Consider the following 25,074-nt stretch of genomic DNA (forward strand, 5'->3'; position numbering starts at 1 on the left):
TGAGACACGTGGTCATAATCTAAAGGGGGAATGGTGGGGGGGCTGTGCAGGGTGGAGGAGAATGAAGGGGGGGAATAGAACAACAACTGTAATGGTATAATTAATAAAATATATTTTAAAAATATATATGTATTTAAAATTTTTCTTTCTGCAGTGCCACTTTTCTAAGATTTTATTTATTTATCTTTAGAGGGGAAGGGAAGGCGAGAAGGAGAGAAATATCAATGTATGGTTGCCTCTCATGAGTCCCCTGCTGGGAACTGGCCTGTAACCCAGGCATGTGCCCTGACTGGGAGTCAAATTGCGATCGTGTGGTTCGCAGGCCTGCACTCAATCCATTTAGCTATACCAGCCAGGGCTCTGCAGTGCCACTTTTGATGCACATTATGTCTTGTGCATCTGTCCAAAGGTAGAGAAAACAAAGACATAGGCCAAACTTAGGGATCAGGTTTGCCTCAAAAAAAAAAAGAAAAAAAAATTCCCTCCTGCCCTACCTAGTGTGGCTCAGTGGATTGAGCACTGGCCTGTGAACTAAAGGATTGTGGGTTGGATTCTCAGTCAGGGCACATGCTTGGGTTGTGGGCCAGGTCACCCAGTAGGGGGCACTGGAGAGGCACCCACGCATTGCTGTTTCTCTTCCTCTCTTCACCCCCATCCCTTGTGTCTAAAAATGAATAAATAAAATCTTTTTAAAAATCCCCTCCTCCTCTGGTCATATAATGTGGTGCAACTGCCCACAGTGGAGATTAGAATCAGGCCCAGGAAATTACATTTGCACACCTTCTTACACAGGAGGATTTGGGGAGACTATACTGACTCCAGTCTCCAGGGAGAGTCTAATGTCAGACAATTTACCACTCTCTCTCCCAGTTCAATCTTGAGTGTGTAGACAATAACAATTTACTCCAAATCCCACCCTCTGTCCTCTCATGCCCAAGGCCCTGGGCATGAGACAGGTTAGGAAGCTGGGACAAGTGGGACAAGGACACTGAGGCAGAGTTAAAAGGCCCAGCAGTTTACAGCCATCTAGCAAATCACAAAATCCTACCTTCCCTAAATGAGAACACTTCAGAGTTAAAGATTCACACTTCTCCTTCCCAACCTGACGGTAGACAGCTTAAATCCCATTAGTTCCATCTGTGCCACTGCACCCAAGGACACAGGAAAGTAAGGGGAAAAACGTCATTTTGGAGCATCAGCATAAAGCTGATAAATATTCTATTGAGATCATCCCCCAAGACTTCCCCTAGGCCATCTCCCCCAAATCCCCAGCCTTTTAACCCTCAAGACAAAGGACCCAGAGTACACTTTCCCTCTGGGGAAGCACTCCCACACCTTTCTACCCCCACAAGTGTCAATCTCCTAAACTCGAAAGGACCCCACAGGACTTGCAACCAGGGGAGCAATGAACAGTGGCAGCTCCTCCTGGGCTGACCCCCTGACCCTGTCCCCACAGCCCCCTATTCTCTGACTTCTCAGTGAGCCAAAGTGGTCCCACCCAGGCTCTCTCCTGTGGCTGCTTCTCCCCAAGCCCTTCCTTGTTTCACTGTCCCCAGCTTTAATAAATGCCCTCTCAAATCACCTGGACTCCCATTGTGACTCCTGCACAATCTTTCCTGCACAAAGTCAGGAGCCCACACACTACTGTCTGGCCTAAGGCAGCCCTGGCCCAGGCCCAGTTCCTGTCCCTTAACAGTCACACTTACCCTGGCCTGGCCCAACTCTTCCTTCAAACAGCCACCTCATTGAACGAAAGGCTTGGTGGAGTCAGATGTACTGGTAATAGCCTATCAGCAATCCCCAAACCCAGCTTCTGAGCAGACTCACCCAAGTCATATTTTATTTTTAGTTGATGAGAGAGAGAGATTGATTTGCTGTTCCACTTCTTTATGCGTTCATTGGTTGATTCCAGTATGTGCCCTGATGGGGGATCAAACCCACAACCTTGGTGTATTGGTACAATGCTCTGACCAACTGAACTCTCTGGCTAGGGCTCAAGGCATCTTTTAAAACACAGATTCCCAGGCCCCACCCCAGATTTGCTCAATCAGCATCTCTAGCTCTGGGTCCTGGGAGTCTGAATTTCAAAACCTCCCCAGGTGATTTTAATTCAGCCAGATGGAGGGCAAGCAATTAAAAACACAATGAACTCCCTCCTTACTGGTCCCACCAAAAGGAGGGAAAACCCACTGCTCTCACTATTTGCACACATTAGAGCACCACTGCAGACTCAGACCCAGCTGTAATCCATGCTCTACAAAATACCCACCTCAAGCATCCTCTCCCACACACGTGGAACACCATCTTGCTTTGACTTGGACTCCTTTGTCTCTGAGCAGATAGAGAAGGAGGAGCCCCCAGAGCTGCACATCACACAGGTTTAACACCTGCACCCACGACCGGACTTCAGCTCTGAACTGAGAAGCCTAGGGGAGAGCACTGAGGCAGAGGTGGCAGGAGATGCTGGTCTTGCTCTTTCACCCTCAGTGGGCACACCCCAGGAAATTCAAGTCATAATACCTGACTCCTCTTCCTGCTTTCTTGTTTCTGGGCACCTCAGTTCCTCATTCCAGGGCAACTGCAACTTCCATGCCTGACTGGACATTTCTGTCAGGAGAACTGGCTGCTTCCTAACTGGGGAAAAGAATTCATGCAGATACTTGATTCCTCCAAGGCACTTGAGACACAATGGAATTCCAACAGCCAGGTGTTCGGAGGGCCAGAAAGCCAACATTCCCAGTCTTGAGACTCCAGGTGACTTCCTCAGAGGGAAGAAACACTGCTCTGGCCCTGGAGGTTGAAGTCCTCACTCAGGAACCGTGTGACCTCCTCTTCCCATTCTCTTCTCCCATCAGCCCAATTTCACTCTTTTTTCTTCTGTGTTCAGATCCTACAGGCCTGGGGAGGGACAAACAATTAGAAACCTACCCCTCTACCTCAGACCACTCCCTAATAACTGAAGGAGGAGTATTTTGTCTTTTTAAGCATCACGTTCAGGCTGGAGCAGTCCATCCTTATCTTTCTTATTGTTCAGGCCCTGATATCTAAAACCTTCCCACAGTTCATCCACGTAGCTCATTCCTTTCCTGCCAAGAGTCCATCTTACTGCCTCCTGCCAGCCTTCTGGGTGCTTTCTCCAAGGGCCATCATGTCTGGCCTAGCCTGAAGATTTAAGTCCATATGCCATGTTAGTTACAGTGCCAAGAGCAAATGGAAATTTTCAGAGAATCAGAAAAGTAAAACAAAAAACCCATCTCTCTTGTGAAAAAAGAACCAGCATGTAGCAGCAGCTCTGCAACTCACAGTGAAGTGGAGAAGTTACCCAGTTAGTCCCGAGGTCCCAGGCACAGAGCTCCTCAGGCTCAGCATCCCACCAGTTCTCGCTTTGCTTCAACATGTATATCAACACACTCTCTTCACTTGGGTATAATTTTCTGTATCATTAGTCCTGTACAGTTTGTCCTTTTACCTTAGATTCAGGATCACCAAGTTCCCTCTACCACGTATGTACCCCTTTCAGGAGAAATTCCCCCAATCACTCTTCTCACTCAAAATTCACGGTGGCAAGATAGGGAAGATTATTTGTACACCTTGAGACTTAGAAGGAAATGGGCACCTCCAAGTTTCAGGTGACTAGATCCTGTAGTTACCTGGAAATCCACTAAGAAAGAGTGTTGGAATAAGCATCAATTACCAGCTGTGTGAGTCAAATGTCATTACTTTAACCTCTCTGAGTCTTAGCTTCGCCATCTGTAGTATGCAGATAATAATGCCTACCTTGCAGGGGAACTGGAAGAATTATATAGTATAACACATGCAAAGCAGCTGGTATAGTTAGCAGTTGATAAATAGTAGCTATAATTATCTCCACCTCTACAAGGATAACCTTCAAGCATGCAAAGTACCCACTGCCTGGAAACTACTTTAGAGCAGGGAATAAACCGTGGTTAATCACATACCTAGTGTGCAGCCACTTCCCCAGCCCATGTTCCATTGTCATCACTGAGGTCTTGGTGGCCCTGTTGAGCAGAACTAGGTATTCTTCACTGCAGTACCTTTCACACTCAATATTTAAAAAATAAGCAAAAACAAAAAAACACTGGCCTGACTCTTCCCAAATTTGCCAAATGAAAAACATAAAACTCTGCTGCTGTCCAGATTCTGTTTCTGCTATCAATCTACAAGGACCCCACTGCCAAACGTCTGAACTGCGTTGTGAGCCAGACATTTAGTTACAATCAATGAAACAGCGACACTGTGTGGCCACATGAAACTGCAGCCCAGCCTAGAGTCTTGGCGTGCAGACCAACGAGCAGTCAGGTCTTGTCAGTTGGAATATAAAACGAGGAAAGGAACAAAGCACCTTCCAAGTGTGAGTGAAACTACTTCACTCTTTACAAATGTGTACCTCTTGTCCACAGTCCAAGGTTTGAAGTCTGGATAGCTTGTGCTCTCAAATCAAAAAGGACAGAAGAAGGCTAGCCACATGGCATATGTAAAGTTTCAAACATTTGCAGATGGCTTTCCAGGAACTGTGGAAAATTTACTGAAAAATCTTAGCAATCCTTATCTTGCTCACATATTTCTTGGCACATACTCATAACTTTAAAAACTAGGAAAAGCCTGAAGGAAGCAATTAATACTGTAGAGTTATACTGTCAAAGGGAAGATACCTTTAAATCATTAACAGGAATCATTAGCCCTTCAAATAGAGATCAATATTAAAAAAATTACTAAATCTGCACAATGGAATGTCAGCCAGGGTGGTCACTGTTTTTAGCCTGGTCCTCTGCTAAGTAATTTGATTCCCTTAACACTATCAGACAGACAAATGAGTATTAATGTCATCCCTGAAGGTATTTAGGAAACACAGGGCTTCCTCTTCACACTAGTGAGCTCAGGTTTTTACCTCTTGAGAAAAGTCTTAGGTCTTGTTCTGTAGGTATGCATTTTCACAGACCAAAGACTACTTCTCATGAGCATTTCCAGGTGGAATTCTTAGGGGATCTTCATGCACAAAAACCAGCTGGATTCTCTGATCTAACCATCAGCAGAGGAATTGTTAAGGACAGAGCCACCCCTCCACTTCATTGACTTGAATTACTGCAGGATGGTGGAGACAGCCCTGGCCTGGGGGGGTGCTCCTCCCTGGAAATTTGGAACAAGGATCAGGAGAGATTCTGAGTCACTTCCATGGCTAGAACTGTAGCCAGCTAACTCCAAAGCTGTTCACTGCCCTGTTTCCTACCGTGAGGAGCAGAGGAAGCTAGTCTGCAGAGACACAGAAGGAAGCCAACTACAGGGGAGAGAGGGACGGGGGAGTAAGGCAGGTGTCTCAGTCAGTTCCCGAAGACCCTGCGGTCTAACAGACTCTCCTAAGCACTTATAATACCTCTCTGCTTTTAAGCTGGCTCAAACCAATTTCTGTTACTTGCAAGTTTTCGAGGACACACCTCACAGTGAACCAGAGTTAATTTCCTTATCCTGCAATTCCTCATCTGTTCCATGAGAATCATCATTCATCCATTCATTCAGCAAGTACTCATTGAATACTTTCTCTGTGCTAGGCACATTCTAGGAGACATAGCTGGGAACAAAAGAGATTTTTAAAAATTCCTTCCTTTATGAGACTTCTCTTCTACTAAAAAGGTCTCTGGAAATAAAGTAGACATATGAGAGAAGAGGTAACTTCAAATCAGGTACCAACTAAAGGGCTGGTTGACCCAAAAAGTAGAGCATAAGCTCCAAGTCTTAGACGATGTATTAGAGGATCAGAGCCACTTAAAACAGTACACAGTCCTTTTGACTTTAAAGTAACATTGGGTTAAAAGGCTGGCCTTTCTACGGTGTCTTTTTTCTTACATCTTGGTGCAAATGCTGAGGGTCCCTTCTGATGCTTTGCTGGAAGGCGCCACTTGAGCAAACTCTCCTGATACTGCAGCTTCCTGTCCACTTGGACTGAGGGCAGCTTTCAGTCTATTGCCGGTTATCATGGGGGGCAACAGATAACACACATGACAAATTCAATCTACAGGTAATTTCAAAATCTAATTTTAGCCACCCCTCTCCCACTCAGTTATTTGTCAGTACCACTTAGAAAGCCTGAATTGACTCATTTGGTTCCATTTTCTGTTGCTGCCTCTGGAATTCTGCAAATGAACCAAGTGGAAACCAAAAGACAGGCAGCAGGAAGGAGAAAGCAAAGAATATGGATAACCACCATGATGAACACCCAAATTTTCATGCAATCTAGAAAGTTAACTGTGTGGGGATTCCGTCTTTCATATTGTCTGACCCTCCTATGTGGGCTAAAATCTTCTTACTTTGGGAAAATTACCCATAGTGCTTATTTAAAATCAGGAATGAAAGCACCCTTTACTTCCTTTATTTATTGTATTAGTAGAAATACAATGCAGAGATTCTTATATAATAAAGGACCAACCATAATACTTAAAACTCACAGCTCAGGTGGCCCTTTCACCTCCCCAGGACGCCTCTGGAGATATGAACCTTGTCATCACTAGCCAACCAGAGAGCAGGGATTTCCAATGAAGACAGAGAATTCATGTTCTGCAGCATCTCAGTCAGAAGCAGTGAGTTATTTCATATTTTTTACATATTGCGTGCCTCAAGTACCTCTCCATCTCCCTTCCAAAGCTAATGAAAAACATTCATACTTGTGTGCATTGAATGGATGTGTATGTGCACACACTTACACCCCTTCAGGTCCGTGTGCACATATGTGCAGAGGGCTTCCAAAATACACATGACCAGTTTGGTGGAGGCTGGCAATGCATCAGAGCCTATTTGAAAACAGAAATGACTATTTCCCCCACTCTTTCAGGATGGTTGTGGCTCTCTGCCCAAGAAATAGGCATTTTTTTTTTTTTGATATGCTATTGCTGCCATAACAGCTACGTCTTGTGGAGTAAATTCCATTAAAGATGTGTTGCTAGTTCTTGGAACTCCAGGGCATGACAAAGCTTAAATAAGAACATAATGATATAAGCCTTGGCTGGGTAGCTCAGCTGACTACAGCATTGTCCCAGTACACCAAAGTTGCAGGTTTGATCCCCATCAGGGCACATACAAGAAATAATCAATAAATGAAAAACAAACCAACAATAAATCCCTTTCTCTCTCCCTCCCCCTCACTCCCTCCCTCCCTCTCTCTAAAAAAATAATAAAAATGATTTAAGATAGGAAGCAGGTCAGAATTTCAGAAGCAATAACCAACTTAGGGTTTTAACAGAAGTAGCAAGTTTTGTTTTCACATTGAAGAATGAAGAGTGGTTGACCACTGAGTTCTGCAAATCAAGGTTTCCAACACAAGTTCTTTAGACTTTCATTAAAACACCTTTGTGAAGAGGCCTGTCCTGGTCTTAACTCCAGCTGTGACTGCCTTCCTACCCTCTCATCTACTCTTAAATGGAGACAGTCAGGCATACCTTTCTCCTAACTTTATCTTGAAGACAAGGTGAATACACACAAACAGCTAAGCAAATACTTCCTTACTATAGTCATAATGGATCTGCAGGCTCCCCATACCAGTCCCAGGAAGAGGATAGAGATGGAATGTCCCCAGGCAAGTCAGTTCTGCTCTGTGCCAGATGCCCTTGCTCTTCTCATCAGAAAGGCTCCCCAGAGTGGCCAGGACTGCTTGGTCCAGGCATTACATTCAATGCAATGATCTTTCCATTAGACAATATGTTAACAATAATCTATAGGTACGGGGATCCTGCACAGGACAGTCCAGAGCCCTGGGCTGGCCCGCAGGACCTGCCTCCTTGCAGATCTTGGGCTGGCTCTAATGATAAGAGGTCCAGTGCAGTTTCTGGACCACCAGCATGTTGTCTCAGGTCCTTGTGAAAGGTGCAGACAATAGTCCCTGCTCCAACCCAGGCCAACTGAACAAGAATTTCTGGTGTTGGAGGCCTCCGCATTTTTATAACACCCTAAGGTTTGGGAACTACTCAAGGGGTGGAGGTCCTTACCCGTGGAGAGCTGACTGCCACATTCTGTCTCCGCTCAAAACTTTGATGGCCCCACGCAGACCTAAGTTTTTTAGGTTGGTCTCCATATTCTGCAGCCACGTGCCTACAGCATTACAGGTCACTTCACAGACAGCTGCCAATTTATCAGGATTTAACAAGCATGTGACAGCAAGTATAACTTCATCCCAACCCACACTGAAAATTAAGTGTTTCCTAACCCTGGTTATCAGTGGATACAACAATCACACTGGTGTTTGAACATATGACTTGCTCCCCATGCCAGAAAGACACATTCAATATTCACCCCATCCCTTGCCATGGCTCTGCTGGAAAACCTCAACATAATAGGGATGGCCCATCTCCCTTCATGAACACAGAAAACACTTTTTAGGATTGTGGACAAGTCACTCTCAACTAATTTCCTGTAGTTTGTAAGGACAAATTGCATTTCAGCTCTTAAACACTTTGAGCACCTGATGTAAAGAAACTCTCCCTCCTCTCCTCGCCTCTTCAAGTGATGCGGTAAAGAGCAATAATGCCAGCCAGTGTTTCAGAACCCGCATTATCACCACCGGTCCATGTGGCCCGTTAGTTTATTTGGTTAAATGCCAACTAATTGAAGCCATAGACATGGTTTTGATCATTTGCAGTCCAGCTGACTTCAAGCACCTTCTTTTGTGAACTACCCATCTTGACAATGTTAACCAAAAGAGTCTGAGTAACAATGTGAAGACCAGTTACTGTTAAAATAACCCTACATCTGATATTCTTTGATGTCAAGTCAGAAGATTCCTCTTCAGATACTAAAGATACAAGTAGTATATATGGCCATGGATAAACTCAGGCAGAATAAGCTCTTTTAGATTATTTTGCAGGATTATTTGTTCATTACAACTCAAGTTAGTCCCATAATTCCATTATTTTCCCATAAATAAACTTTTCTAGGACAAAACTGGTCTTTATGTGGTTACTGGCTCACCTGAAGGCTGGTTACTCCAGCGTAGCCAGGATCAATGTCTCTCCTAGTAACTGCTTCCTCCTTTTCTTGAATACAACAGCCCCCTCCCTGGACCCCGGGTTCTGTCTTACAGTCTCTTACTGGCCCCCGCTACTGAAGTCCAAACCTGGAGTTGGCTACATTCAGAATCCTGCAAGGAGCATCCCGTTGCCTGTGCTCTTCTGAGGACAGGAAACAAACCACAGTTAACTCAGTAGGCTGTAAATGGAGGAAGAAGGGAAAGGGTAGGTAAAGGTGAGGCTTACACTTATATCTCCAAATTCTTTTGTTAATAATAGTAATATTAATAGCTACCACTTAGTGAGTTTTTAATCTTTACCTGATGTTTATTAATTTCATTTTATTTATTTTAAAAATATTTTATTTATTTATATTTTTTAGAGAGGGGAAGGGAGGGAGAAAGAGAGGAAGAGAAACATGACTGGTTGCCTCTTGTGCACCCCCTCGACTGGGGATCTGGCTTGCAACCCAGGCATATGCCCTGATTGGGAATCGAACTGGCAACCCTTTGGTTCGCAGTCTGGCACTCAATCCACTGAGCCACACCAGCCAGGGCTGTTTATTGATTTTAGAGAGAAAAGAAGGGAGGGAGAGAGAGAGAAAATCATCCATGTGAGAGAGAAACCTCAGGTTCTGATAGATGCCCCAACCAAGAATCAAACCCCCACCCCCAGGTATGTGCCCTGACCAGGAATCAAACCCACAACCTTTGGTGTATGGGACAATACTCCATCCAACTGAGCTACTTGGCCAGGGCCATTTATTGAGTATTTAACTTTGTGTTGGCCGTTGGGGACAGCACTTAAATGCATTACCCTATTCAATTCTCTTAACATCCTCCTGTTCCTGCCTCTGATTACCCAACTAGAGCTCTGAAATGTCTCAATTTCCTTACCCTCTTTCATATGTATACCACGTATCAGGGCTCTAAGGATTAGGTCAAAATAAGAGGAGACTCATAAAAGGTAATCATGTGTCCGAATAAGGAAAGGGAGAGAAACTTCAATGAAGGGTATTTAATGTCAGAGAGAAACTGTACATCTGGGGCAGAGATGAAGAGACCATGCCAAGCTGGCCAAGCCTGACCTAGGTATGCATCCTGTCATGCATGAGGCCTCCACTGATGGAGGAAGTGACAGCAGCAGCATCACAAGGTTCCCCTCCCTGGGTGGGAGCACAGTGCAACATTCATTCAGTCTAGTTACATGCCCAGCTTTCTGCAGCTCAGGCACAAATACTCAGTTCGTGTCTTTCCTAACATGTCAGGTCCAAGTGCCCCTTTCCTCCTGGTGCAGGGAACTTGTAGCAGGTGACAGTGAACTGTGGAGGGACAGTAATTCTCCCTGAAAAGACAGGCCAGGGACGTGTGGGTCCTTTTGGAGTCATGGTCAAAGACAACACTGGGCCGCTCCTCATGTCTGCAAGTATGCACAAAAATAAAAAGGCAGGAAAGCACTGGCCCTTTCACAGAGCCCGTCAATGTTCTGGGCGAAACCCTGGAGATTTCAAGGTTTAAGCTGAGTTCCTGCTGCCTTCCATAGGGCCTCTGGGCCCAAAGGCTGAAGTCAAGTCCAGTCATCTACCTAGCGAAAGCTCCATCCAGACTTCCAGACAGAATCATCTTCTCACCTAACCACCACCTCTCTCCTCAAGGGATAATGGATAGACAGAGAATATTCCCAAGTCCCTACATCCTGAGAGTCACCACTAGAGAAAGGGGATGACCTTTGTCCCACCCCCTGAGAGCTGAGAACCAGCAAAGTCCAAATCTCAAAGATCTTTAACGTCTCTTAAATAGGCTTTTCTTTTCCATTTTCTTCTTTTAATTATTACCCATCCATTCATTTATACAAATATAAAATATATTTATATATATTTATATAATATAATCTTCTGTGAGGCAGAGTGGAGAGGAGGCCAGGAGCGTGGCCCCAGCTACTTGCAGACGTGCTGGTCGACGACCTCCGTACACTTCCTGCACTTGACAAAGCAGCACCAGTGAAACTTGCAGTGGCAGCGCTCCACCTGGACGCTCTTGAACTGGTCATAGCCACGGCCGCAGCACATGAGCTCACAGCCGTCCATGCCCTCTGAGGTCTTGTTGCAGAGGCGGCCCTGGGTGCCCAGGGAGCCCGTGGTCTCGTTGCGCAGGCAGTAGTCAGGGCTGGGGTCCACGTACACCAGGTCCTCCAGGGTGGGCTGGTTGAAGCGGCTGTTGACCAGCTCCAGCTTGCCTTTGCGGGTGATGCGCATGGCGGCGGCGCTGTCATACTTCTCCTTTAGCTGGTCTCCCACCTTGCGGAACTCCGCCAGCTGGAGCCAGCAGGTCTTGAGGCTGCAGGACCCAGAGACGCCATGGCATTTGCAGGCTACATCTGCCATCTTATACACAGCCTGAGGGAGGAGAAAGAAGGACATAAGAAAGAGAGCCCTTGATGGAAGATGTCAAGACGGTGGCTAGATGGGCCACAGGCAGAACAGGGCTGACGGGAGAGGAGGAGGAGTTTTTCAACTGTAACAACAATCTTTCCAGGATCCTCAGTTGCTCACACTGACAGCAGTTAAGGGGGCCTTACAATTAAACATGTTGGCAAGGCATGCAGTAGCCTGACCCGCCACGAGGGCGGCATGAGGTGCTTGCATATCCTACTTTCCCCATTTCTTATTACTTGAAATTTGTCACAATGAATTTCTATCTTGATCTTAAAAAAAAAACACAAATAAAACCAAACAAAATGTGTCCAGCTTTCACATGATGTGGAACACCAGGAAGAAAACAGAATCCAGTCGGTTCTGTTTATCCAGTCGACACAGGTAAGCCTGTAATAGAAACTGCTGGCAGGGCCCTGGTTAGCCAAAGCTGTCCCAATCCTGACACATACCCTATGAATTTAAAAGTCATTTTAATTAAACAAGCAAACAAATAAAACATTGTATTATTTAATGATTTTATTTATTTATTTTTAGAGAAAGGTTTCAGAAAGGAGGGAGAAAGAGAGGAGAGAAAAATCAATGTGTAGGTGCCTCTCATGCGCTCCTTACTGGGGACCCAGCCTGCAACCCAGGCCTGTGCCCTGACGAAAATCAAACTGGCTACTCTTTGGTTCATAGGCCGGCATTCAATCCACTAAGCCATGCCAGCCAGGGCTAAATAACTAAAAATTAAAAGAATAATAATAATAAAGAATTCAATGGTCATTAATGCCATAGAGTCATCAGGAGCCTTACCATAGACCACATCACATCTGATACCCATGGGAGAGGGGTTGACAGTGGAGGGAGAGGAGCATGGCCCATGCAATGGAACAGCAGGCTGGTGGGTCCATCTGTAGGGGTGATTCATCTGAAATCAAATCTACCCTGAAGTCACTGAATCACAACAATGTGGAATGGATTTGAAGTTGGGTTATCCCAGATCAAAATGTAAAAGCCAAAGTAGACCAGGTGTGGGTGGTATGACTCAGTGGATTGAGTGCTGACCTGCAAACTGAAAGATTGACAGTTTGATTTCCAGTCAGGGCACATGCCTGGTACCCAGTTGGGGGCACATAAGAGACAACCAATTGCTGTATCTATTGCACATCAATGTTTCCATCCCCCTCTTTCTCCCTCTCTTCCCCTCTAAAAATAAATAAAATCTTTAAAAAAAAAAGAGTAGACCAGAAGCTGTTTACAAAGTGCTTTATAATGAAAGTATACTGAGGTATTGTGTCAAATACCCCTAGCTGCAGGCACAGGGTGCCAACAGCAGGATAAAAGTGCGAGCCCACCACAGAACAATTTCCTACGCCACGGTTACAGCCACCACTGAGTAGGGACTCATCTCTCAAGCGCTTTTCTCAGATTTCTTTTCAAGATGGCCCAGATTGTGTCTTTATTCAGCACTATGCAGATATCACTGCAGGTACCTCATTATATTACTGTTGTGAAAATTCTTCCTGATGGGTTTTTTTTTATATGGAATTATTCCCACCATTTCATAATGGAAAAACTGAAGTTCTAGAGGGCCTCAGTGACCTGTTTGGGGCCACCCAGAAGGGACTGAGAATGTCTAGCACCTCTGCACTCAGTCTTGGGGCTTAAAAACAGCTTAGGGGGAAGAAGGAAGGCAGCCTCCTCCCCAAGGTTAAAGGCTCCCACACTTGGCAGGCATCTCCAGGCCCAAGACATAAAGGAACCAATACCCCATTCCAAAGGGCACTTCAAAGACAGCCTGCAATTACCCTTCTGGCACAAATCCCCAGGTCTGAGCTGGAACCTGACATTCCTCAGGAAATGGCCCTTGGTTTAGACAGGGAGGTCAGGCATCTGGCACTGCTGGAAGGAGGAAGCATTAGAGGCCTAAAACTGTGTACCTTGCTACTGACTAAGGGAAGAGGGTAAGCATCTCCACTGAGAGCAAACACTTAGGAAGATTTGACTAAAAAGAGTGAAAGCAAGACCTCACAGAGTAAGGAAAAAGAATTTTTTAAAAATATTTTATTTATTTACTTTCAGAGAGAGGGAAAAGGAGGGAGGGAAACATTAATGTGTGAGAAATACATCCATTGGTTACCTCTCACACGCCCCTAACGAGGGACCTGGCCCTGCAATGCAGGCATGTGCCCTGACTGGGAATCGAACTGGTGACCTATCAGTTTGCAGGCTGCTACTCAATCCATGGAGCCACACCAGCCAAGGCAGGAAAGAAATTTTAGTAAAACAAATCCAAGAGGAAGAGTGTCACTGATCCTATTTAAACATTCATTTCATCCTTCCTCTAAGAAGGAAGACACTGCAGAAACATAGAATTTGGATTTTAAAATATTTTACTATTGATAATGAATAAGTTCCTCCTACAGGAGAAGGGGGAGGGGGATACCCCAATTTTTTTACCCTTTCTGATAACTGAAGAAGCAACACAATGTTTTTTTTAAATATTTTATTTATTTATCTTTAGAGGGGAAGGGAAGGAGAGAAATATCAATGTATGGTTGCCTCTCATGTGTCCCCTGCTGGGAACTGGCCTGCAACCCAGGCATGTGCCCTGACTGGGAATCGAACCGCTATCGTGTGGTTCGCAGGCCCGCGCTCAATCCACTGAGCTGGTGTAGACCAGCCAGGGCGCAACACAATGTTTTTAAAAATGTTTTTAGTTCTACATCTCGCCCCTGGTGAACCTCTAAGTCCTCTTCAATGCTCCCTGATGGTGTGATTGAGCTTGGTAACTGACAGGCATATCACATGGATCAGGCCACTTTTTCTTTTTTTTTTAAGATTTTATTTTTTACTTTTAGAGAGGAGAAGGGAAAGAGAAAGACAGAAACATTGATGTGAGAGTAACATTGATTGGTTGCCTCTAGCATGTGCCCCAACTGGGGACTGAACCCACAACCCAGGCATGTGCCCTGACTGGGAATTGAACTGGTGACATTTCACTTTGTGGAACAATGCTCAACCAACTGATAGGGCAGATTAGGCAGCTTTTTAACTAGAAAATGCTTGGAAGCCCTTGAGTGACCAGGCAGTATCAACACATTGCTCTTGCCATCAAGATCTAAAATTGATTCACTAGAGACTCTTAAAGGCCAAGAGAAATTTCTTGTAAAGTACATTCAAGATTTATTCTGTGGTCAAGATACCAAATCCTAGATATTCCATTAAAAAATACCTGGTTATGAAATACCTGGTCAGGGAATTTCCCATTCCTGCCATCACTTAGTTTTTTCTGTGGAACTTTTTGTGTAGGTGTGACGTGAAGGCCTCTGGCCTCAGATAATAACTGATGGCTGAGGCCTGTTCCCTGGGAACAGTGTGAAAAACAGGGACAAGAATTCCCAACTCAGGGGATCCAAGATGGTGGTAGAGTAGGCGGGTGTACACTCACCTTTTCTCAGGATCAAACTAGAATTACAATTAAAATATAGAGCAAGCAAACTGAATAACCAACTGAAGACTAGCTGAACAGTGTCTTATAACCAAGGATTTACAGAAGAAGCCACAGTGAGTCTAATAGGAAGGGAGGAGATATACAAAGGGCTGGCCCAACTCTTACAGGTGGCAGCTGAGATTCCAGGAGGATATCTCAGCTGTGGGGGTTCTGTCTGAGAAGTGTGGGTTCTCAGCCCCAAGCTGAGCTCTCCAGCCCAGAGAACCAGAGCTAAAAAGAGGCACCCATATAACATGTGGCTGTAAAAATCTGTCTGCCAGAAAGAGACAGGAGCTTACTGGAACCGCAAGTACCTTCTTAAAGTGCCAACACACCAAATCTTATTTGCAGCCACTCACCCTGGGCAATGGTAGAGGGAGTGTGGAGTAATCTAGGATCCTGGGAGGAGAGACAGGTTTGTGGCTCTGGAGTGAGAGGTGAAGGGAAGCAGCCAGAATTCCTGTGCTGAATCCCTCTCCTACACTGCAGACACCACCTTTCTTGTGTGGAGCTCTCCCTTTCCTGCAGCATGAGCTTGGAGGACAGAAATACTTCCACTATCTGAACTCCCTCTCACCCCATCCTGTGCAGCTTGTACCCTGCTGAGGCGTCAGTGGCCTGGGCTGGAAGGCAGAGATCTCAGCAGACTCGGGGGGGGGGGGGTATGAGTGACTACGTGGGCTGGCTTTGGAGTGGGGGTCATTGCTACCACTTTCCCATGAACCTGTCTGGTGCCTCTCCCTCACAATAGATCCGATTGCCCCACTCTCTGGGTTTCTGGTGGCCCAACTCTCCCAACTACTGCTGATTCTACCCTGCAAAGATCTGAGCAGAATCTGGAACTGACTGAGTTGTGTGGTTCTGGGGCAGAGGCCAATCCCATTACATTTTCCCAAGCCTGACCAGCATCCCCCTCATCAGAGCTCTCCTAGCCTCACCTTCCTAGTTGGCAGCCATGCCCAGCTGAGATTGGGCTCCTGACAGGATCTGGGAGGCTGAGGTGTGTGGTTCTAGGATGGGGACCATTTTCCCTGTACACCTCACTGGTGCAGAGCCTTCCCTCCAAACAGCCAAATCTTGCTCTGTTTGAGCCTGATAAACTCTTCTGGTCTCACCCTGATGACTCCCTAAGACCCCAATCCACCACAAAGATATGTGAGCACCTAGAAGGTGGCAGCTAAACTTGGTATACCTAGAGATATTTGCTGAGTGGCCTCAGACCCAGCATTGGCACCAAGTTTGAACCTGTATCAATCTGGTGAACACATTTGCCCCTACCTAGTGACCCACTGGGAAACTACTTCATCCAACCTGAGCACCACCAAAGGCTTTTTTAGTGACTGAGATGAAGAGGCAGCTGGCAGGCAGGGTCAGGTGGAAGTGGATCTCAGGATGCCTTGGAGCTTTTGATGACCTTCCCCTGGGCCCAGTGCTGGTTAAAGCCAGACTTGGTGAGCAGATTGATCCTTACTGCACACATACAGGCCCAGCCAAGGCAGTAACAAACTGTGGATTGCTGTGTAGCTCCAAACAGGATGCCCAGGGCCAGTCACCAGCAGCATCTCTTGCAGCATAGGACTTCACCAGAGTCCCTCCCAAGAGGTCCAATAACCAATACACCCAGTGGCCAGCTTCAGACAACCTAAAAGCAGTATCCATTAAGCTTCACATGTGGCATATGCAAAGGAAGATCTAGGCAGGCACCAGATTCTGCTGAACTGAATTCCACTTCGTGTGGTCAGAACCTCAACAGCAGCTCATACAATGTGGTCTGGGTTGACGCTCATAGCCAGCTAGCCTGAGGGTAGAACCCACACACAAATGGGTCAATAGCAGCCAAGACCCAATTACAACAGGAGCGCCCCCATAATCTATGCAAGGGTCATCCTGGGAGTACTCAGTTCAGGTGATCAATTAGACTGTGCCACTGGGTCCCACAGAACACCTACTACATATGGTAAATCTACCAAGACTGGAATTCGTAACGGATCTACCTAATACAGAGAAACACAAGAAGCAGCCAAACTTGGGAGGCAAAACAACATATCCCAAATAAAAGAATAGGAGAAATCTAAACAAACAAACAAACCCTAAATGAAATGGAGGCAAGTAATTTATTAGATATATAGTTTACAAAAATGGTTATAAGGATGCTCAAGGAACTTAGTGGGAACTACAAAAGCATGAAAAAGGACACAGAAACCATAAAAAAAGAACCAGTTAGAATTGAAAAATACAATATCTGAAACACTTGAAGGATAAACAGTAGGTTGGATGAAGCAGAGGATCAATCAGCATTTTGGAAGACAAGGTAGCAGAGAACACACAATCAGAACAGCAAAAAGAAAAAAAAGTGAGGATGGTTTAAGAGACCTTTGGGACAACACAAAGCATAACAACATTTGTATCATTTGGGGTACGAGAAGAAGAAAAAGAGCAAGGGATTGAGAATGTATATAGAGAAATAATGACGGAAAACTCCCCTGACATGGAGAAGGTAAAAGACATACAAGTCCAGGAAGTTCATAGGTCCCAAACAAGATGAAGCCAAAGAAGCCCAAACCACAACACATCAACATTAAAAGAGCAAATGTTAAAGACAAAGAGAAGATCTGAAAAGCATATAGAGAAAGACAGTTACATACAAGGGAGCTCCCATAAGAATGTCAGCTATCTCTCGAGAAACATTTCCGGCTGAAAAGAACTGGCATGAAATCTTCAAAGTGATGAAAAGCAAGGACCTACAACCAAGACTGTTTTACCCAGCAAGTCTTTCATTTAAAATTGAAGGAGAAATAAAGAGCTTCCCAGACAAGAAAAAGCTAATGCAGTTCATTCTCACAAAAACAGTATTACAAAAAATGTTATAGAGTCATAGTGGTGGCACAGGTAAACACAGCTTGCCTCTTCAGAAAACCACATAAAAATTACAGCTAACCTACAAAATAACCATCATTCAGAAATGTCAGAAATTGAGCTGAATGGAAGTCCTACAGCTACAGAACTAAAGAAGAAACCACATCAAGGCTGGTAGGAGGGATGGAGACATAGAATGGGCTGGTCCTACACCCACGTGTGGCAAATAAAAATTGGGAGGGATACCTCAGGAGCAAGGGGTCACAGCCACACACCAGGCCTGCCAGCCCAGGGTTCCAGTTTGAGGAAGGTAAGTCCCCATAACTTCTGGCTATAAAAACCAGTGGAAACTGAGGCTGTGGAAGAGAGAAACTGCTGGAATCCCAGGCAGTTCTTCTTAAAGGGCCCACACACAGACTTACTTGGACTTACTCCCTCTGAGCTCCAGTATTGGAGCAGTAGATTAAAAAGCATAAGAAACATATGGGGAAAAAATGAACTGTTTGGCATCTGATTGAAGGGCAAGAGCTGGAGGACAGTTTTCTCCCAGAAGAAAGGCCATTGTTCCTTTTCTGGGCCCTCCCCCAACACAGTCCCATATCTGACTCCATCAACCTGGCTTACACTGACACCCCACCATGGTCATTCACTGAAGCCCTGCCCCACCCATATTTCAAGCCCACCCAAGTTGTTTCCAGTGGCTTTCCCATGTGAATGGCTTATCTTAACTCATGCTTCAGACTTTCCTAAATTCTGAAACAAGCAGCATCTGGCTTCAGCAAGCCCTGTACTTCTTGCTAAGTTGTTCCAAGCCAGCCATAGCAGCAGCCAGCATTAGTTCATAGTTTAGCCTCTCCTGGGTACCTCCAATCCCAAAACAAGTAGCAACCACCTGCAGGTCACTTTGTACCTAGTACTCTGTGACCCTGGTCAGAACATAGGCGGTCACTGACCTTGAATGTGCTAATAGCAATCAAGGCTCAACTACAAGAGAAGAGTGTACATAGCCCACACAAAGGGCACACCTTGACTACCCAGCTTGGGTAATAGGGGAGGCTGTGCTACTGAACCCTATAGGACATCTACTACATTAGGCCATGCTACCAAGACAGGGAGTCATGGAAGCTCTACCTAATACATAGAAACAAACATAAGGAGGCTGCCAAAATGAGCAGACAAAGAAACATGGCCCAAATGAAAACACAGAAAAAAACACCAAGGAGAAAAATACATAATAGAGAAAAGCAATCTATCAGATGCAGGGTTCAAAATACTGGTTCTAACAACACTCAAGGAACTTAGTGAGGACCTCACCAGTATTAAAAAGATCCAGTTAGAAACACAGGATACATTAATTGAGATAAAGAACAATTTACAGAGAAACCACAGTGGAGTGGATGAAGCCAAGAATCAAATCAGTGATTGGAACACAAGGAAGCAAAAAACAACCAATCAGAACAGCAAATAAAAAAATACCCCCCACCCCCCCATAAAAGATAGTATAAGGAGCCTCTGGGACAACTTCAAGCATATCAACATTTACATCATAGGAATGCCAAAAGGAGAAGAGAAAGAGCAAGAAATTGGAAAACTATTTGAAAAAAATAATGATAGATAACTTTCCTACCTTGTTGAAGGAAATAGACACATAAGTCCAAGAAGCACAGAGAGTCCCAAACAAGGTGGACCCAAAGAGGCTCACTCCAAGCCACATTATAATTAAAATGCCAAAGCTTAAATTCAAAGAGAGAATCTTAAAAGCGGCAAGAGAAAAGAACTTAGTTATCTACAAGGGAGCCCCACAAAACTGTCAGCTGATTTCTCAAAAGAAACTTTGCAGGCTGCAAGGGAATGGCAAGAAAATTCAAAGTGATAAAAGCAGGACCTACAAGCAAAATTACACTACCCAGAAAAGCTATCATTTAGAATGGAAGGGCAGATAAAGAGCTTTCCAGACAAGAAAAAGCTAAAGGAATTAGTTCATAATCACCAACCCAGCATTATATGAAATGTTAAAGAATCTTCTTTAGGAGGAGAAGATAAAAAATATGAACAATGAAATGACACTAAACACATATCTATCAGCAATTGAATTAAAAAAATAAACAAGCAAACAGAACAGAAACAGAATGATAGAGAGAATGTTTGAAAGGTTGCCAGATGGGAGGGGTGTTGGGGGTATGGGTGAAAAAAGTGAAGGGATTAAGAAGTACAAATTGGTAGTTACAGAATAGTCATGGGGATATAAATTACAGCATAGGGAATAGAGTAGCCAAAGAACATATATACAAATAAATACCTTAACTCTACACTTAAAGGAACTAGAAAAAGAACAAAAAACAAAGGCCAAAATTAGTAAAAGAAAGGAAATAATAAAGACCAGAGCAGAAATAAACAAAATAGAGTCTAAAAAATTACAAAAGATCAATGAAACCAAGACCTGGTTCTTTGAAAAGATAAACAAAATACACAATTCTTTTTTTTAAAGATTTTATTTATTTTTGGAGATGGGAAGGGAGGGAGAAAGAGAGAGAGAGAAACATCAATGTGGTTGCCTCTTGCATGGCCCCCACTGGGGATCTGGCCTGCAACCCAGGCATGTGCCCTGACTGGGAATTGAACAGCCAAGACACAATACACAATTCTTTAACCAGACTCATTAAGAAAAAGAGGGAGTGACCTAAATAAGTAGAATCAGAAATGAAAGAGAAGTAACAACTGACACCAAAGAAATACAAAGGATTGTAAGAAAACGTTATCAACAACTATGGGTCAACAAATTAGACAATCTGGATGAAATGGATAAATTCCTAGAAACATTCTTCCAATAGTAAATCAGGAACAATAAAAAATCTAATAGATTACAACTAATAAAATTGAAGCAGTAATCAAAAAACTCCTAACAAACAAAAGTCCTGGACGGAATGACTTCATAGGTGAATTTTACCAAACATTCAAAGAACTAACTCCTATCCTTCTAAAACTATTCCAAAAATTCAAGAGGAGGGAAGATTCCCAAGCTCATTTTAGGAGGCCAATATTACCCAAATTCTAAAACCAGATAAAGACACTAAAAAGAATAAAAATGATAGGCTAATACCCCTGATAAACATAGATGCTAAAATTCTCAACAAACTTTAACAAACCAAATCTAGCAATACATTAAAAAAGATCACACAACACAATCAAATGGGATTTATTCTGGGGATGCAACATTGGTACAATATCTGCAAATCAATAAATGTGATACACTATATAAACAAAATGAAGGGTAAAAATCATGATTATATCAGCCCTGGATGGTGTGGCTCAGCTGATTGGAATATTGTACTGCAAATGGAAAGGTCGTTGGTTTGGTTTCTGGTCAGGGCACATACCTAGGTTGTGGGTTTGGTCCCCAGTTGGGGCATGTGTGAGAGGCAATCGATCAATGTTTCTCTCTCACAGCAATGTTTCTCCCCCTCTCTCTTTCTCTCTCCCTTGCCCTCTCTGAAATCAATAAGCATGTCCTTGGGTGAGGATTAAAAAATCATGATCATATCACCAGATGCAGAAAAAGCATTTGATAAAACCCAGCACCCATTTATAATAAAAACTCTCAGCAAAGTGGGAATGGAGAGGACAAAGCTCAACATAATAAAGGCCATTATGACAAACCCTCAGCCAACATCATATTTAATGGGCAAGAACTAAAAGAGTTTCTTTTAAGATCAGGAACAAGACATGGATGCCCAATTTCTCCACTCTTATTCAACACAATACTAGCAGTCCTAGCCACAGCAATCAGATAAGAAGAAATAAAAGACATCCAAATTGGAAAGAAGGAAGTAAAACTGTCATTATTTGTAGATGACATGATACTGTATATACAGAATCCTAAAGATTCCCACCAAAAAACTACTAGAACTAATAAATGAATTCAGTAAAGTAGCAAGATACAAAATAAATATCTAGAAATGAGTTGCATTTCTATATGCCAATAATGAACCATCACAAAGAGAAACTAAGAAAACAATCCCATTTACAATTGCATCAAAAAAATACCTAGGGCCCTGGCTGGTGCGGCTCAGTGGACTGAACACTGGTTTCCAATCAAAAGGTTGCTAGTTTGATTCCTGGTCAGGGCACACACCTAGGTTGTAGGCTAGGTCCTCAGTTAAGGACATGTGAGGGGCAACCAATCAACTTTTCTCTCTCCCTCTCTTTCTCCCTCTCTTCTTTCAGTTTAGCAGGCCAGCACTCAATCCACTGAGCCACACCAGCCAGCTCTCCCTCCCTTTCTTATCTCTCTAAAAATAACTAAATGAAATCTTTAAAAAATACCTAGAAATAAATGTAACTAAGAATGTATAAAATCTGTTCTCAGAAAATTATAAGACATTGAAAAAAAGAAATTGAAGAAGATACAAATAAGTGGAAGTGTATACATGGATAGGAAGAATTCACATCATTAAAATGTCCATACTACCCAAAGCAATTTATATTCAATGCAATTCTTATCAAGATACCAATGGTGTATTTCACAGAACTAGAACAAATAATTCATAAATTTATATGGAACCAGAAAAGGCCCTGAATAGCCACAGTAATCTTGAGATGACAAACAAAATTGGAAGAATCATGCTACCTGATATGAAACTGTACTACAAGCCATAGTAATCAAAACAGCATGGTAATGGCATTAAAAACAGACATATAAATCAATAGAACAGAATAGAGAGCCCAGAAATAAATCCATGCCTGTAAGGTCAATATTTGAAAAAGGAGGCAAAAACATACAATGGGGTAAAGTTGGGAAAACTAAACTGATATGTGCAAAAAAATGAGACTTGAAACCATAAAAATTCTAGGACTTCCGGCCAAGATGGAGGTGTAGGTAGACACACTGTGGCTTCTGACACAACCAAAAGAAAAACAACAACAATTAAAAAATGAAAAACAATCAGAACTGACAGAAAATTGAACTGTATGGAAGTCTGACAACCAAGGAGTTAAAGAAGACACACTCATCCAGATGGGTAGGCGGGGAAGAGACAGGCCCGAGGAGAGGACTCTCGGCAAGGTGGTGGCTGGAGGACCCAGAGCTGGATTGTGGAGCAGGGTGCGTAAGGCTGCAGCTGGCCAGCAAGGCTGTGCTGGTGGCTAGTGGAGTAGGAGGTCCCACATTTGCACACAGATAAACTGGGAGGAACAATTATGGAGTGAGACAGACCATGCAACCCAGGGTTCCAGCCTGGAAAATAAAGCCTCAAACCACTGAAAACACCTGTGAGGGTTGAGGTGGCAGTGAGAAAAACTCAGACTCACAGGAGAGCTTGCTGGAGAGACCCACAGGGTCCTAGAACATACACATGCTAACCCGCCCTAGACTCAGCACCAGAAGGGCCCACTTTGCTTGTGGGTGGCAGGGGAAGTGACTGAAAGCCAGCAGAGAGCAAAGCAAGTGCCAATGTTCCCTCTCTGACCCCTGCCCCACATACAGCGTCACAATGCAGTGACATGGGTTACCCCTCCTGGGTGAACATCTAAGGCTTCACCCCTTACTATATAACAGACTTGTCAAGACAAAAAAAAAAATGGCCCAAACAAAAGAACAGATCAAAGCTCCAGAAAAAATGCAACTAAGCAATGAAGAGATAGCCAACGTATCAGATGCACAGTTCAAAACACTGGTGATCAGGATGCTCGCAAAATTGGTTAAATTTGGTCACAAATTAGATGAAAAAATGAAGGCTACACTAAGTGAAATAAAGAAAAATGCACAGGGAACCAAGAGTGATGGGAAGGAAACTGGGACTCAAATCAACAGTGTGGACCAGAAGGAAGACAGAAACAACCAAACAGAAAAGAATGAAGTAACAAGAATGCAAAAAAATGGGGAGAGGCTTAGGAACTTCCAGGACATCTTTAAATGTTCCAACATCCGAATTATAGGGGTACCAGAAGGGGAAGAGGAACAGCAACAAGTGGAAACTTACTTGAACAAATAATAAAGGAGAACTTCCCCAACCTGGCAAAGGAAATAGACTTCCAGGAAGTCCGGAAAGTTCAGAGAGTCCCAAAGAAGTTGGACACAAAGGCACATCATAATTACCCAAGATAAAAATGAAGGAGAGAATCCTAGAAGCAACAAGAGAAAAGACTGTCAGCTGATTTCTCAGAAGAGACCTTACAGGCAAGAAGGGGCTGGAAAGAAGTATTCCAAGTCATGAAAGGCAAGGATCTACATCCAAGACTGCTCTATCCAGCAAAGCTTTCATTTAGAATGAGAGGGCAGATGAAGTGCTGCCTAGATAAGGTCAAGTTAAAGGAGTTCATCATCATCAAGCCTTTATTATACAAAATGTTAAAGGGATTTACCTAAGAAAAAGAAGCTAAAAAATATGAACAGTAAAATGGCAGCAAACTCACAATTATTAACAAACATACCTAAAACAAAAACAAACTAAGGAAACAACTAGATCAGGAACAGAACCACAGAAATGGAGATCACATGGAGGGTTAGCAACAGGGGAGTGGGAGGGGGTGAGAGGCAGAAAAAGTATAGAGAATAAGTAGCATAGATGGTAGGTAGAAAATAGACAGGGGGAGGGTAAGAATAGTATAGGAAATGTAGAAGCCAAAGAACTTATAAGTATGATACATGGACATGAACTAAAGGGGTGGGTGAGTGAAGGGGGGAAAATGGAACAATTGTAGCATAATCAATAAAATATATTAAAAAAAGAAACCATAAAAATTCTAGAAAAAAATAGGCAGTAAAATAGTGGACATTTCTCATTGCAATATTTTTGCTGATCTATCTCCTCAGGCAAGAAAAACAATGGAACCATCAACAAAATGAAAAAAATGACAGAACTGACAGATTATAAAGAAATCTAATCCGCTGTTAATTGTTTGTTTGTACTGGGCCTCATCTTGGCAGCCCCTTCCCTTCCCTTCCATCTGCCACATCTGGCATCTGCCAGAACTGAGGAGAACATATTCACCAATGATACATCTGATAAGGGCTTAATATCCACAATTTATAAAGAACTTACAAAACTGAACACCAAAAAACCAAACAATCCAATTTAAAAAATGGGCAAATGGGCACCTGAATAGATGCTTCTCCAAAGAGGACATACAGATGGCCAATAGACATACAAAAAGGTTATCAGCATCACTAGCCATCAGAGAAATACAACTTAAAACACAATGAGATACCACTTCACATGAATCAGGATGGCCATCAACAAACAAGTGGTGGCCAGAAAAGAAAACCCTTGTGCACCATTGGCAGGGATGCAGAATGGCAC

The 25,074-nt window shown here is 43.7% G+C and overlaps 1 protein-coding gene across 1 annotated transcript in view; it reads right to left on the reverse strand.

The window, feature by feature from the left end:
• Window positions 1–10,013: 10,013 nt before the first annotated feature.
• WNT5B (Wnt family member 5B) overlaps window positions 10,014–25,074 on the reverse strand; it is a 148,393-nt gene continuing 133,332 nt past the window's right edge. Inside the window, exon 5 of the mRNA XM_037064792.1 lies at window positions 10,014–11,406. Coding sequence (XP_036920687.1) covers window positions 10,948–11,406 — 459 coding nt within the window. The 3' untranslated portion in view covers window positions 10,014–10,947. The remainder of the gene's footprint in view (window positions 11,407–25,074) is intronic.

Source organism: Sturnira hondurensis, unplaced genomic scaffold, assembly GCF_014824575.4.
Source record: "Sturnira hondurensis isolate 20B ecotype Veracruz unplaced genomic scaffold, ASM1482457v3 Scaffold0015509, whole genome shotgun sequence".
NCBI classification, from domain to species: domain Eukaryota; kingdom Metazoa; phylum Chordata; class Mammalia; order Chiroptera; family Phyllostomidae; genus Sturnira; species Sturnira hondurensis.